Source organism: Astyanax mexicanus, chromosome 2 (assembly GCF_023375975.1).
Source record: "Astyanax mexicanus isolate ESR-SI-001 chromosome 2, AstMex3_surface, whole genome shotgun sequence".
Taxonomy (NCBI): domain Eukaryota; kingdom Metazoa; phylum Chordata; class Actinopteri; order Characiformes; family Acestrorhamphidae; genus Astyanax; species Astyanax mexicanus.
In genome coordinates, this window is record NC_064409.1 from 50,227,671 (window position 1) to 50,242,741 (window position 15,071).

At 36.1% G+C, this 15,071-nt stretch overlaps 1 protein-coding gene across 1 annotated transcript in view; it reads left to right on the forward strand.

Annotated features, from left to right (window-relative positions):
* itga11b (integrin, alpha 11b) overlaps positions 1-15,071 on the forward strand; it is a 65,629-nt gene that overhangs the window by 42,682 nt on the left and 7,876 nt on the right. Inside the window, exons 17-27 of the mRNA XM_007231189.4 lie at positions 3,825-3,964; positions 5,662-5,772; positions 6,237-6,322; positions 6,499-6,703; positions 7,823-7,921; positions 10,218-10,294; positions 10,372-10,455; positions 10,540-10,630; positions 10,819-10,932; positions 12,625-12,708; positions 14,644-14,754. Coding sequence (XP_007231251.3) covers positions 3,825-3,964; positions 5,662-5,772; positions 6,237-6,322; positions 6,499-6,703; positions 7,823-7,921; positions 10,218-10,294; positions 10,372-10,455; positions 10,540-10,630; positions 10,819-10,932; positions 12,625-12,708; positions 14,644-14,754 — 1,202 coding nt within the window. The remainder of the gene's footprint in view (positions 1-3,824; positions 3,965-5,661; positions 5,773-6,236; positions 6,323-6,498; positions 6,704-7,822; positions 7,922-10,217; positions 10,295-10,371; positions 10,456-10,539; positions 10,631-10,818; positions 10,933-12,624; positions 12,709-14,643; positions 14,755-15,071) is intronic.

Genomic DNA, 15,071 nt, shown 5'->3' on the forward strand with positions numbered 1-15,071 from the left:
TTAAAAATTCTAAATAGGGCCCTAGTGGTCTGTAGATGTTAATTAAGGAAAATGCATTCTTTTTTGTAACTGGATTAATTATACTGGTGTAAAGAAGCTCAAAAGAAGTAAAATTATCATAGTGTTTCTGATTGCTAACTAAGGTACTTCGGAAAAATATGCAGACCCCACCTCCTCTACCGGACAATCTCGGATTGTGTATATAATTATAGCCTGCAGGGGTGGCTTCATTTAATGCTACATATTCATTTGGCCTAATCCAGGTTTCTGTCAGACACAGAATATCGAATTTCTGATCAGTTATGATTTCATTCACTAGAACTGCTTTTGAATTTAGAGATCTAATATTAAGTAAACCAATCTTTAGGCTTGAAGTGTTAGTACTACAGTCTGGATATGATTGTTTAATATAAGTTAAGTTATTTAGATTGACTGTTTTAGTTTTTTGATGTTTTTGTTTCACTCGGGGGACAGACACAGTCTGAATACATTGGTATCTAGGTAACGTCTCTTTGCAGCTCGCAGACGGTTGGTTAAGCCTCTCTGTCTGCGGCCTGGTCCCGGCTCTGGATTGTCAGCAGCTTCTAACACTACTCTGCCGACTAGCTAAAAGACTGTGCGCTATGCTGCATGAAAGTAAGGCAGCACCCTCCCGCGTGGGGTGGACACCATCCCTACCTAAAAGACCAGGCTTGCCCTCAAACTGTAGCCAGTTATCTATAAAGCCCACATGATTTTCTGCACACCACTTGGACATCCAGCGGTTCAGCGAAGAAAGCCTGCTGTAAGCTTCATCACCACGCCTCATTGGGATGGGGCCAGAGCAGATTACCTCCTCGGACAGCGTCTGGGCCTGTTTAATCACCTCTTTAATATTAGCCTTAGTTACTTCAGACTGCCGCAGACGAATATCATTGGCCCCTACATGAATTACTACCCTCGAATATCTCCTATTCCCTATCAACCTAAGGTTGCCACTAATGTCCGGTGCTCTGGCTCCCGGTAAACAAGTAACATAAACAGTTGTAGAGTTATACAGTCTTCTGTTGAGAACTGTGGAGACACAGTTAGGGCTATAAAAAATAAATGACTTAACTATTGACAAACACTTTATTGTAAAACTTGTAGATCCCTGTTTATATTACCTTTTACATGTATCACATTTAAAAGACACTCTTATCCATAAGTGCTTAGTCATTTACAGAGCACATCCAAAGCTAGTATTGATAGACCCTAAATTTGACATAATTTTAAGCTCTGATACTATCAGAATAGAGCCACACAATAACTTTATTGCAAGCAGTACACAATTCTAGAGAAACTAGAGAAAAACAAGACATAGTGACAATCACACCCAACAAAGTAAAAATAAGTTACTTGTTACATAAGCTAAAATGTTGCAAATAATATTTAAAATCATTCCTCCCACAAAAGGAAAATGTGTGTGTGATGCTTTGTGAGCGCCTCCCTCTTAAGGTCATGTATTTATTATAGGATATTGCTAGATGAAAACTGAAAAAAAATATTTGCCATCTACTTATTTGTCTTGTTACACCACCCATTGTCTCTTCATCTTGAGGCCATGAGATGCTGATCTTTTGTTCTATTATAACATTTATTCATTGTTCTCTTAACATACTTCTTTGTTATTGGAGTTAGAAATAAAGATTTTTGCGATTTGTATTCTTTTGTAGGTTATTTGTTGTAGCAGTACTGAACGTTCTCTATTTGGAGACATTTTGTCAATAATTCATATGTAATCAGTGCAGAAATTCAGATCATTCTAAATGATCCTATCCCTTTTTACTGAGTATACAGTACGTTTGTGTGTTTTCTACTGTGCTCAACCTGTTTTAATCTCCATCAGATGTGTTTGAAGGGTCAGCTCTTAATAATGGAAAGCTTTTTCCTAGCATGTAAAGCCCTCGGCCAGAGGGGGAACACTTTAATGTGACACAGAAAACAGCCATGGAAACCACTGTAAAACTGTGTCAGGCCCCATTCCCTCCCTCTCACTCCTCATCTGGATCTTATCAACTGGACTCAGCCTTTCTCAATCCGTCTTTTTCCTCCTCTTTCTATCACTTGCTCCATACTCTCTTATCACTGTTAACACTTGGCCAACATTTTCTTATTATGGATATGTGGAAAAAATATTTATCATAGTCCTTTCTTTATGAATTGTGTCAAAAGATGTCAGGAGATCGTACCTTTTCAGTTTGTCAAAGGGCAATGTTTTAGCAACTTGAATGGCAACAGGACATTCTCTATTATGGTCACACGTGGTTCTCTTTGGATGGGTATACATTAATAATAGTTTCAAAATAGACTAAGAACTGTACTGTAACAATGTAGTTTATGTACAACCCCAGTTTCAAAAAAGTTTGGACATTGTGTAAAATGTAAGTAATTATAAAACAAGAATAAAAAGGGTAAAAAGACAAAAATGGAAAACTGTTCTTTGAGCAGATCAATAAAAATTAAAATTTTAAATGAGCATTGGCCCAAAGAAGGTCATTTCTAGATGATACAGCAGTAACACTTTACAACACTTTACAACAAGTCCCAATGAACAGTAATTATGACAGTAATAAACATTGTTAAATGAATAAGTAGGATCTCAACTAATTATTTCATGACACTAGTCAACATTAATAAACATTACTAAATTTTAAAGCTTAAGCATGTTATAAATAATAATGAATATAAGCATAAGTAAAAAAAATGCATTGATTAATAATGTATTAACTAGTGTCAAGTAATAATTAGTACTGTTAATAATGTATACTTATTGCAATGTATTAACAATACAGATTTAACTGTTTAATTTGTGGATTGTACAACGAACTGTACAATGTATTACACAATGAACTGAAATCACAGTGATTTCTGGAAGTGTTCCTGAGCCTATAAAGTAGGGGTGGGCGATATGGCTCTAAAATAATATCACGATATTTCAGGGTATTTTTGCGATAACGATATACTTGGCGATATAGGAAAACTAAAATTCATTAATTAATTTCAGGAATACAGTATAATACTATAACAATAATCATAATGTGGCAAAATAAATAATATAGCATAAAATAATATAATGCAGCAAATAATATTGCAGAATATTTAGTGCATGCATATAAACTGCAAACTAAAACAATTATACAATAAGTACACCTAAAGCTTCACAGTAAATAATAGACTACTTTTAAGACAGAACAGCCCTATTATCACGATATGGATTTTTAATATCATGATATTTCTGTGTCACGATATATTGTATACTATATAATATTGCCCACCCCTGCTATAAAGTAATTTCCAGAATCATACTTATTTTTAATGCAGTGCCACCTGAGGGCCTGAAGATCACTAGCATCCAAAAATGACTGCTGATCTTGCTTCTTGCATACAGGGAATAATCCAAAATCTATTTTTTTTATTTATAGTATGTACTGTAGATGGTGGGATAGCCAAAGTCCTGCTTTTTTGGGACCACATTCCAGCGTTTTTTTGCCTTGCCCCAAATTTTGAAATGTATTGCTGCCATCAAGCTCCAAATGAAAACATGAAAAAGTGAAATGTCTCTTTTTTAACATGATATTTTTTGTACTATTGTGGACTATATTTAAGATTAGCAGCTTATATTTATTTACAGTCTATGCAGTATTCCAACAATTTTGGAACTGGGGTTGCAGAAATAAAATATGCTTTTTGTTTGTTGGTGAGAAATGTTTAACAAGTGAGAGTGCAATTATCGTAAGTGCTACTTATTAGGTTCATTACATAACAGCATCTCTCGCTCTCTCTATCTCTGTATCTTTTCTCAGCTCTTAGGCTTAACTGGGCTATTGATGAAAGGCGGTACAGCCCCAGAGCCGTGCTGGATGCTGCTGAAGGACAAACATTTTTAGACATCTCTGTGCTACCAGGAAGCCAGCACTGTGAGCATGTCTACTTCCATGTGCATGTGAGTCTGAGATGCTGTCTAAACATTTATTTTAACTTGAAACTCTTCTCAATTAATTCCATTCTGAAGGATAATAATAACCATGTCTAACAAACTGGGGAGAAAATGTACATAGAAATTGTGCTTGTAAAACTATGGGCAGTGTTTCAAAATCTTACATAAAAGCAGAATTATGGAATTATGGTAGTGATATCACCCTTCAGTCTAAAGCTTCAAGACCTGTGACAGAAACAACATTCATTGCTTTAAACCAATACATTAATTCTTAGGGCTCTGGCAGCTGATGGCAAGCTGCATGACTGGGATTCGAAGCAGCGATCTCCCGATCATAGTGGCAGCGCTTATTCCGCTGGACCACTCAGCGCCCCTTACTGAGTGCATTCTATATGTATTTTTAATACATCATATTACATAAAACAGTATTAAGAAACATTGTATTATTCAGCCATCCCTTCATTCTCTCTGTATTCTCTCCAATCCTGGATATATGTACCCGACTCAGCAAAGAGATTTCGAAGACCTGCACAGCTAATCATGTATTTTTAGCATTAGCCTTTATTGAAACAGCATATGTCATGTTTTTAATGCACTGGAACAAATGGCCTTGTCCACTAGATACACAAAGCACACAGGCGCCGTTGATTTGTGTCATACAGCTCTTTGATTAATGAACTTTTTTTTATACAGTTATGGTGAAAGCTTCCGTGTCTCAGAAAGCTTCTGTTTGCCATCCTAGTGTAATGTGGCAGCTTATCAATGGCAAATTAGAGACAGAGTCATTTTTTTACTTGAATAATAATATATACCAGTGCTTTAGTACAATTGCTCCAGTATTTTACTTCCCTGTTACTGAACATTTTCATCCTAAAAATGAATGAAATTACATTATTTAATTATTATCAACAGCAAATAAAAAAGAGTGTGAAAGAAGAGTGAAACTATGATAATACAAGCTTGTATTTTAAAATAGTAACATGTTAAACATTAACATTTATTCTTTCTACATTTATGGTGATCCTTTTGTTATGAAAGCTGATTTTTTTTTCAAGAGAAAAATACATTTATCACCATCAATAAAAAGTAGTTGAACACAGAAGGACGCACCAAATTTCTATGTCCAATAGATTCCCACCTTTTTTTAATTGGGAGTACTCGTGAAACGGCTGGCCATAACACAGCAGTAATATGCTGATGAACATTGACCTGCTGAAACATTGTCCTTTTAAAAAAAAGGTAGGACCACTGGTTGCTGGACCTTATTAAAATAATATTGGAATGTCCACAAAATGATTGGTTGGTTGCTTCACTAAGACAAAAGCAGAATGGCAGCGGGTCAGTGGTCAACCCCATCGCCTGGCTTGTCTTTGGTGCAATATCCACATTCCACCCCACCAAAAAATCAGCAGAAATAGTCAGGCTGAGTGGGATGGGTTGTCGCAGAACCCCATTAGAAATCTTTCCAACCTCTACAGGCATGTTGCGTAACACATGGGTTACACACGACGTCTACAGTATATGTGTGGCTCAATAAATATTTTCCATATCAGTTTAAATTTCAATATTGTTCCTTATAACCTTTATCCTCAATATATATAACAAAAGTAGAAACATAGAATTATGTTAGGAAATATATAAAATAGATAGCAAGCCATTATTATATATATTATATGTTGATATGGGTTGTGTTTTGTCTATAGGACACTGTGGACTACACTCGGCCTATAGTCTTCAGTGTGGAGGTGGGACTTCAAGACCCTGATCATGGTCCGGTGCTGGATGATGGCTGGCCCACTGTACTGCGTTCAGAGGTGACTATGGGCCCTATCCTACACACTGCACAATGAGCGTCACTGTGCTGATTGCTAATTTACCTCCCGTCAAGAGTCTATTTTTAACGCCTTGCACCTGCGCTGTTAAAATAGCAACAGAGTTTAGGAATATATCTACACTGATGGGTGGTGTGGAAGTGGGGTGTATAGAGGAAAATATCTGGTGTGTTGCTATCTTGGCGGCAGAACAAACCATGACAACAGTCAACAGTCAGCCATCCATTCCTATCTTACTTACGCACGACACGCCCTAAATCAAGCTGCGGCGTGCGCAGTTGACGGCTCACCCATAAATCACTAAATTGGGCCCTGTTTTTTAACCTAAAGATGAATTACCCACATAAACCCTCTGTTAATAACTTTCCTCTGTTCATCCTCTTCTATCTCTTACAGTTGCTCTTTCTTTCTTGCTTCATGTACCTTCCACCTCTGTTTCCCATCAGCTGCCCTTCTGGAACGGATGTGATGAAGATGATAGATGCGTTCCTGACCTTATACTTCAGAGTAACACAGATCTGCTGGACTGTAGGTGTGTATTTTTGAACCCATCTCTTAAAATCCTACAGTAGGGCTTAACACATTCAGCCTCTATCGATGTAACACTTCTTTTCTTGTCTTCTTGTGCAAACAACAACATCGATTGTGCATTCTGCTCTGAAGTGTTTTTTTTTTGTGCCTTGTTTTTCTCTCTATTCTTGGCCCCAGGCAGTTCTGTGCCTGGCCGGAGCGTTCCGCATGGCCATTGTGTGTCCAGCAGGAGGCGTGTGTGAATATTGAACGTGTGGTGGAGGCCAGCAGAAAACGAGTGTTGGTGGAAGTTCGACTGGAAAACAGAGGAGAAAATGCTTATAACACAAGGCTCTATATGTCTCACTCTGAGAACCTGCACTTCTCCAGCCTGATAGTGAAGGTTTGCATCAGAATCACACAAACACAAAAAAAACATTAAATTTTGGATGTTCATGACTCTTTGCACAGTAAATTGTCAAAATGGCCAATACGATTTCGTGTTGATTGGATTACACACATGGAGAAAATTGTTGGAAACCCACAATGGTCACAGAAATAACTTTCTGACAAAAGTAATAAATAAAAATGCTATAAAAATGAACAAATGAAAGTCAGATATTATTTTTTAAGCATCCTTCAACATAATTATTTTCAGAAATAAATTCATGAAACAGACATGGACAGAAATGATAGTATCTTTTTAATTAATATTTTGTTTTACAACCTTTTGAGGCAATCACTGCAATCAAATGATTAATTTAACTGTCAGTGAAACCTTTACACCTCTACTCTCTGGCCCAACTCCTCATGAGCAAACTGCTCCAGTTGTCTCAGGTTTGAAGGGTGCCTTTTCCAGGCGGCATGTTTTAGCTCCTTCCAAAGATGCTCAATAGGATTTAGATCAGGGCTCATAGAATTCCACTTCAGAATAGTCCAGTGTTTTCCTCTGAGCCATTCATGAGTGTTTTTAGCTGTGTGTACACACAATGTCACCAAACAGCACAGTGACTACATGTGGCCATATATTTAGGCCCAATCAGTCTATATTTAGACTGATTACAAGATTGCAGACACCTGTGATGCTAATTAGTTTACACACCTTGATTTAACATGTCCCTTTAAGTCACATTATTTTCAGGGATATCGTCATTTTTGTCCAGGCCTGTTTAATGAGTTTATTTTTAAATATATATATATATATATATATATATATATATATATATATATATATATATATATATATATATATATATATATATATATATACGTATATATATATATATATATATATATATATATATATATATATATATATATATATATATATATACGTATATATATATATATATATCTTAAGCCATTCTATGAGCCAAAATCACGGGCAGCACAATTATACTTCACTATGTGGCATAGGGTTTTCTTCCTTAATTTATATTGTGATTGTAATACAAATAACCAAATTAAGTGTGCCATTGGTGCTTAATAACAAGAGGACATTAATGCGTTTCATGTGTTCCAGGCTCCTTCTGACCTAGCAATCAGGTGTCAGGCATCAGACAGACTGAGCTTTCAGAGAAGCTGCAATATCAGTGCTCCGTTTATGAGGTCACAGACCCAGGTGAGACTACACACACCTGTCACATGTTGGCACACACAACTCCCATAACCTCCCCAGCGAACATCAAAATTTTATGCCTGAGAAACTCCCAACGGTCAGGGATAGTAGATTCGCTGCTGATTCCAACTGCAAAAGAAATCAATATGGACAAGAATTCATTTCATGGCACATTACCAACTTACTTTCCTGGGAACGAATCATTTAAAAACTCACTCTTAGTATGTCATTCATAAATTCTGCACAGGTGAATAATTCTCCTCAACATGCCAATTTTCCCTTCAGTTCCATCTGTCTATTTATTCTCTGAATAAACCATCTATTTTTCAAAACGCCCCATTTATTCAGAGAGTGTCCCATTCATCCATGTGTTCTTTTAGATTAAACATTCCACTCATCAGAATCTGGTAAATCAGTGATGTTTCCCTTAATCTTCTTTTATGTCTCTCTGGCAGGAGCTCTGCGCTTTTCTTTATTAGCTTTGTTTTCAAGCATCTCTTGAGCATACCTTTTCTCCCTCAAGAACCTTCATACGTTTTTGGTGGCGTCAGTTGTAATCCGCTTAAAACGCAGCCAATGCATTTATCCCAGAGCTGTCAGCGATTTAAGTGTGAAATGTTTCAGAGCGTAGAGAAGTTTGTGAGAGCGGGGAGAGAAAGTGTAAGGTGCAACAACTTACACTAAGCTCTTTGCCAGCTTTGTGTTCTGCTGGTGTGTAACAGAGCAAACTGACACACCTGCTGTTTATCTCACAGATTCAGCTCTGTGTTTATAGTGCAGTTCAAAGGTGAGGTTCACAGTGGAATGACTTGTTTGTTTGCTTGTGGCTAATTCATCTTAGTGTGAAATAGAACTTTTAAAACTCTTTTAGTTCTTTATTTCAGGTAAAATGGAGATTTAACCTTTTTTATTAAAGCTCCACTAGGTAGGATTGAGATTTTGTGCTCGTGGGCTCTCCCTACAGTTGTAGAGTGTAATAAATGTTTCAGGCGGATTAGTTTCTCTTTCTCGATTTCTGGCTTTCACAGACATATTCTGTCTCTTTCCAGCTTCTCCCAGAGTGTCTGTATGTTAGTTTGTAAAAAATGAACCAGTAGTCCTTGTAGAACTGTTAGAACTAAAAGTCGGAAAGCAGGTCGCAGTTCTCGCGAGCGTTGGTCGCGGCTGCCTTGGAAAACTTACAGAGTCTGGTTTGAGCCCAGCACAGACACAAGAGCACTGCTATTCCTCCTATTACACCTCAATGGAGCGCTGCAGTGAGTTTCAAGCTGTAATTTTACTTCAAAAATCAAGGAAATCCTACCTAGTGCTGCTTTAAGTCCTACACTTTATATTGAGTAATTTTGACACAGTTTGACACAGTGCTCATATACTATACTGTGTCTCCAAATGTTTGTGGACACACCCTCTAATGAATAATTCGGCTACTTTAAATACACACAAACAGGAAATTTTCTAGTCCCTGTACAGAAGTATTGCCAGTAGGTTAGGACTTTTTAGAGAAACTAAACATTAATGAAGATGGTATAAAATAGGGGTGTGCCATATCGTATCGTTCGCAATAATATCACCAACATTTTTCAATATAATGAATGATATTATACCCTGGAATTTCGTACTATATCACCCACCCCTAATTATTACATCAGAGTACTACTTTTTTGCTGTTTTTTGCAAAAGAAAATTCATACTGTTCTCATTTCCTATTATATATCTAGTAGAGACAGATTATATCTGTCCAGTATCATTTATTTGACTTTAATCCTGAATATATGGAGATATGTAGAGCGCATTATTAGTATCATTGACTTCTGTTACAAATCTAAATAAATTCTGGTATTTTTTTAATATCTCAGTTAGGGGTGTGCCAAATCATGTTGAATGCAATAATACAATTTAATTCTCATTTTGTTGCAGCAGTGTATTCTTAAAATACATAATTTTTTTAATTCTGTGTTTTGTCATATCGCCAAGAATATTGTTATACATGAAAATACACTGAAATATCGTAATATTATTTTAGGGCCATATCGCCCACCCCTAGTAAAAAGTCCCCCAGCTTTGAACTTCTCTTGTCTGCGCATCTCTGTTCACTGGAAATTATACTGATGGTGCTCTATGCAGTGTTTTAGTGTGAGTTGGGGATTCTTGTGTCACTGAATACAATCAAATCTTCACAGCATTGATCTTTCCTCAACAAAATAGACAGTTACTCCAACAAATGCAGTATAAACTCGATCATAATACCCTTGATTTCAGAAGAAACTGTAACTGATGCTTTTTTCTCTTTCATATTCAGGTAAATTTTCGGTTGGAGTTCGAGTTTAGCAGAACGACCTTCCTAGATTATATACAAGTTTCTCTTAAAGCCTCCAGGTAAGAGTTTTCCTCCTTCGGTAACACGCAATAAATAGCTTGTTTTAAGTAAACATTAAATCCTTTATTTATTATAGTGATGGTGAAGAAAGGACTGCAGACGACAACATCAATGTTATATATCACCCACTGAGAAACGAGGCTGATCTCCTCTTTACAAGGTGGTTCTCATATAACACGATAAAACTAGCTGTCGCAGTAAATGTTCTCTATTCATATTTGGTTTCATCTTTTTTTTCTTTCAGAGATTCTAATCCACCTCGATTTGAAATCAAATCTGATTCTCCCAATGGGTATCCAGGAGTTATTGGTCCCACCTTCAATCTGTCTTATCAGGTTAGGATCTCGTATTTTTGTGGTGCACCAAGTGCTGTGAGGTTCCCTACAGCTTTAATCATTTGGTTTCACTGCGTGATGTAACCTCAGGCCAAATTAATGAAGCCTCCACAGAATGAAACAATCCTTCATTGTTAGGATGTTTGCATTGTCAGTCATTTGATTGCTTTTGGCATGTCACACTGCAGCTCCAGAACCTTGGTCTGTTCCCCGTGACCGACCTCCTCTTCACTCTAGAGATCTTCGCAGTGACCAGAAACATCAATCAGCTTCTGTACATTTCAGGCATTAATGTTGATCAGGTAAGGATCCAAAAAAAGAGCTGATTAACTTTTAAACAGTGTCATGGAGAAGTAAAGACAACCTGGACAGAGACTAAAAATCTGTAATGTGCCATATTTGATTTTGAGTTAATTGAATTTTTGTTAGAATTTTTAGGCCAGTTTTTTTTGTTACATTTTCTGCCGGATATTAGGCACCTAAATCTTGAGGATTTCTTTTCAACCACTATATAAAAATATTTCACGTTTGATAAGAAAAACGTTACTGAAAATCCTAATTGTAATTATAGCAGGAAATATTTAAACAAATTTAAGCAAATCTGCAACTGTCAAAATATAATGAATAACAATAATAAAATTGGTGCTTTTCTAAACTCAATATATTAGTGAGTACAAACAAAACATTTAATGTCTTCCAACCATTTTGTTTCATTTGTTAGTTTGCTAGTTCAAAACATGCCATCAGTTCGTGACTGATGCGGGAAGAGAAAGACGAGATAGGAAAAAACTTTGGGGAGAGAACTTTGGGCTGGAGTTTGAACAGCTTCAGCTTGTCGTAGAAAGCGTGTCCCACCCTCTCCTATAAGTAGAGTCAGGAAGAAGAGATAGGGTAAAAAGGGAGGAAATCTAGGTAGTAGAAGACCAGGGCATTTATAGGATGTTAGATTGGAAAAGGGGAGGAGCTTCAGGCATGTTCCTTCTCCCAAAACCTCCTAAAAGTAGTAGTAAAAGTCTAGTTTTTATGTCTATTTTCAAACATGCATCATTTGGCTTGATGTTTGTTGCTGATCTAAAATTATTAAGTGGAGTAGGGCATGAAGCCCTTAAAGTTTTCAGAATGTAAATAACTTATTTTAAACTCAACTAAATTCAATCAGAAATTGGAATTTACATTTTTATCTTGTTACTCCATGTCCCTGGTCACATTTAGCACAATCTATACTATCAAATAATTTAAAATACAACTAAAATCCTTTGCAATTGCAGTGTCAAAATGGCACACAAAACAACTTAATAATGAAAAATAGTGTGAACCAGTAATTTGTGTTTCTGGAATCCTGTAAATCTGCTAATTCATCAAGTACAGATCAATCTTCCTTAAAACCCTTAAAACAATGTCAAACCACATTAATATAAAGGGCCTCTGTTTTAAGCCTCTTACATAATACTAAGTTAAGGTACCACACTTAAAATAACACATTCCTATAATGTCTTTCCTTTCATTTAAACACAATGCTAAAATTAACATAAATTAATCATCTCTTCTGATCGTCTCAGTATAACATTTCTGCCATTGAATGCAGTAATTGATATGCTGTAAACAAACCCAGCTGCACTCATGGGGCTGAAGTTGGCTTTTTATTTGCCACAGTCTTCTAAATCATGCACAGAATGTAACAACAGCATCAGTTCAGAGTTGTGCTTTTCAGTTTTAGAAAACACAGCATGTATCACCACTGTATTAAAACAAATAAAAAAAGGTAAATAAACAAAATATCACCAGATCTATGATCTGATCTTATATGGTGTTTAAAGATTCTACTGCAGTTTTTTTTACTGATTCATTTGGGCTTGAATGTTGTTGATAGCTCTGTTAGCTCTGTCAAATTGCACTAAATTACATTTTTAACAAATTTACAAATAAATTTGCATGGACTTTTCTAACAATGACGATTGGAGTGGATATTTGTGTGTGTGTTTTTTTTGTCACAGTCAGCTGGCTCAGAGTGCATTGCTCCACGTGTCATTGCAGCAGGTCTGCCCTCTGAAGAAGACCTCACGCTCACACCACAGCTGGTAAATGTCTTTCCTTGTCTTTTTGGCTCTATTCAGACGAATCATTGCAAAATCGTTTAGGAGTTCAAGTGGCTCTGGCTTCTATCAAGCAGCTGCATTTTGTTTTGTTTTTTTTTTTTGGGGGGGGGGGGGGGGGATAAAAAAAATAAATAAATTTAACAAAAACAAAGAGATAAATCTATCTATCTATCTATCTATCTATCTATCTATCTATCTATCTATCTATCTATCTATCTATCTATCTATCTATCTATCTATCTATATATCTATCTATCTATCTATCTATCTATCTATCTATCTATCTATCTATCTTTAACTGTTTTGCACGATGGGGCAAAATAGGAGAAAGCTTTTCTGCCCAGTTCTAAACTAATCTTGGGGATCTTGTAGATCAGCCTTTTGGAAGAAACGACAATCTGTTATCTGACGAACTGTTACGATGTGAGAACAGATTACACAAATAGGATGGGACTTTACCCAACAGAGCTTTATAAATGAAAATGTACCAGTGTTGCTGTCTCCCCTCCTCTCCAATGTGTTGGATATAAAATGCAAAGAATTGTGATACAATTGATCTAACCTGCATAATCTAACACTAAAACATCTAAACATGTAGCTTGTTCAAGTGTTTTCCTTGATGCGAAATTCAATCAGGTTCTATAAAGAGTTTAAAATACTTTATAAATTATAAGCTATAACATCTCATGATTACAAAAAAGTAGCTTGCTATTATGAAATACTATGTAATAAAATAACATGCCTTAATTGGGACATACAGCATACACTGGCATGCCAATAGTCATGAGACAGCAGTATGTAAACTGACCATGACATCTTGAGAATGGCCACACTTATATAAGTTGTGAGGTGTAATCTTGTGAGTGAGGCTGAACACTGGCCAGTGTGCTCATGACAAGGCAACGTCAGTTATCAGAGTTTGACATGTAATGATCCACTGACCGGTGGCATCTTTCTCTACCTTCTATAAGACATGGAAAAAGTCATGGGACACAATACTTCTCATTTTGAGATTGCGTTGCTTGACAGCTATATACACCAATAAAAATATCTATTGTTGCAACTCTGAACATTTAAGCATTCAGAGGTTTACTTAAGTTATATTAGATAAATTAATTATTGTGAAACAAAAGTCTTTATTTATTTTTTTATTATATGTTCCTTGAAGCAGAGTATTGACTGCTGTCAGAATGTAGGGGTTATATTTTGGTATTGTATATAGTTTGGTGTGGATTCTTCTTGAATGGGACATATTAGGCAAAACTCACTTTTTGCATGATTTTTTTCATGATTTCCACTTGGGTCTTGACTGCCCATATAAACACTCCAAGTGTGCCATTTCAATCATTTTGGTTGAGACCCTCAGACAGTACCCAGCAGAATTAGCCAGCAGACTTTGTCCGAGGGAGGGATCTGTACCTACTGTCTGGGGTAGGTCAGCAGATGTTTTTTTTTAGTGCAAGATACCACCAACATGGGGTAAACATTCAGCGTAAACATGGTTTGGATAAAAGAGCCCTTAAACAGTTCATTCTGACATTAACTGAAGGCAGTTAGTTATGTTGTCCCTTACAAATGACACTGACTAAAAGCTTTAGTTCGAAAGGGTTTTAAAGTAATGTAATTAAATCATACGTTAAAGTTCAAAGTTTATAATCTCATATTGAAGAAACAATTTCAAGGTGCTCTGTTGACCACACCCTGACAGTTGAGGACTCATTGGGCAGCCAAGATATCTTTTTGAAATTACAGGAATATTTAAGATTACAGATAGCAACAATGGTTAAGAGGTCCCAGATATTTGAACAAAATAAATAGCCAGGCCTCAGGAGGATATAGGTAACCAAAGAGCCATTGAAGAAAAGCTTCGTTAAGTTTTACTGCAGTTCTGACTCGGTTTGCGCTTGTGTTGAACAGAACTCATCAACTGGTCGAGCGCTGTCTGCTGAGTGCAGGGTCTCTCTGCTGCCCCAACAGGACATCAGTGTGACTGTGACGGGATGGCTAAACCTCCACACATTGCTGACAGTATGTGCCCAATCTTTCATTAATAAATAATGCCTAAAAATAGAAAGTTTCCTTTATTTAGTATATTAAATAAAATTAGAGTTTATTTATTTCATCAGATTGCAGCACAGATTATATGTATATGTATACATTTCAACTTCATGTTCTTGTTTTTTTTTTTCTTTAATAAAATCCTTTTTATTTTTTAGTTTCATTGATTTTTGGTATAGAGTTTAAAATGTATATCAACATAAAAAACAGGAAAAACCCTTTCCCACTGAAAATTTAATTTAGGACAGTACACAAAGGAGATTATAGTAGTGCAAATTTTCATTAAA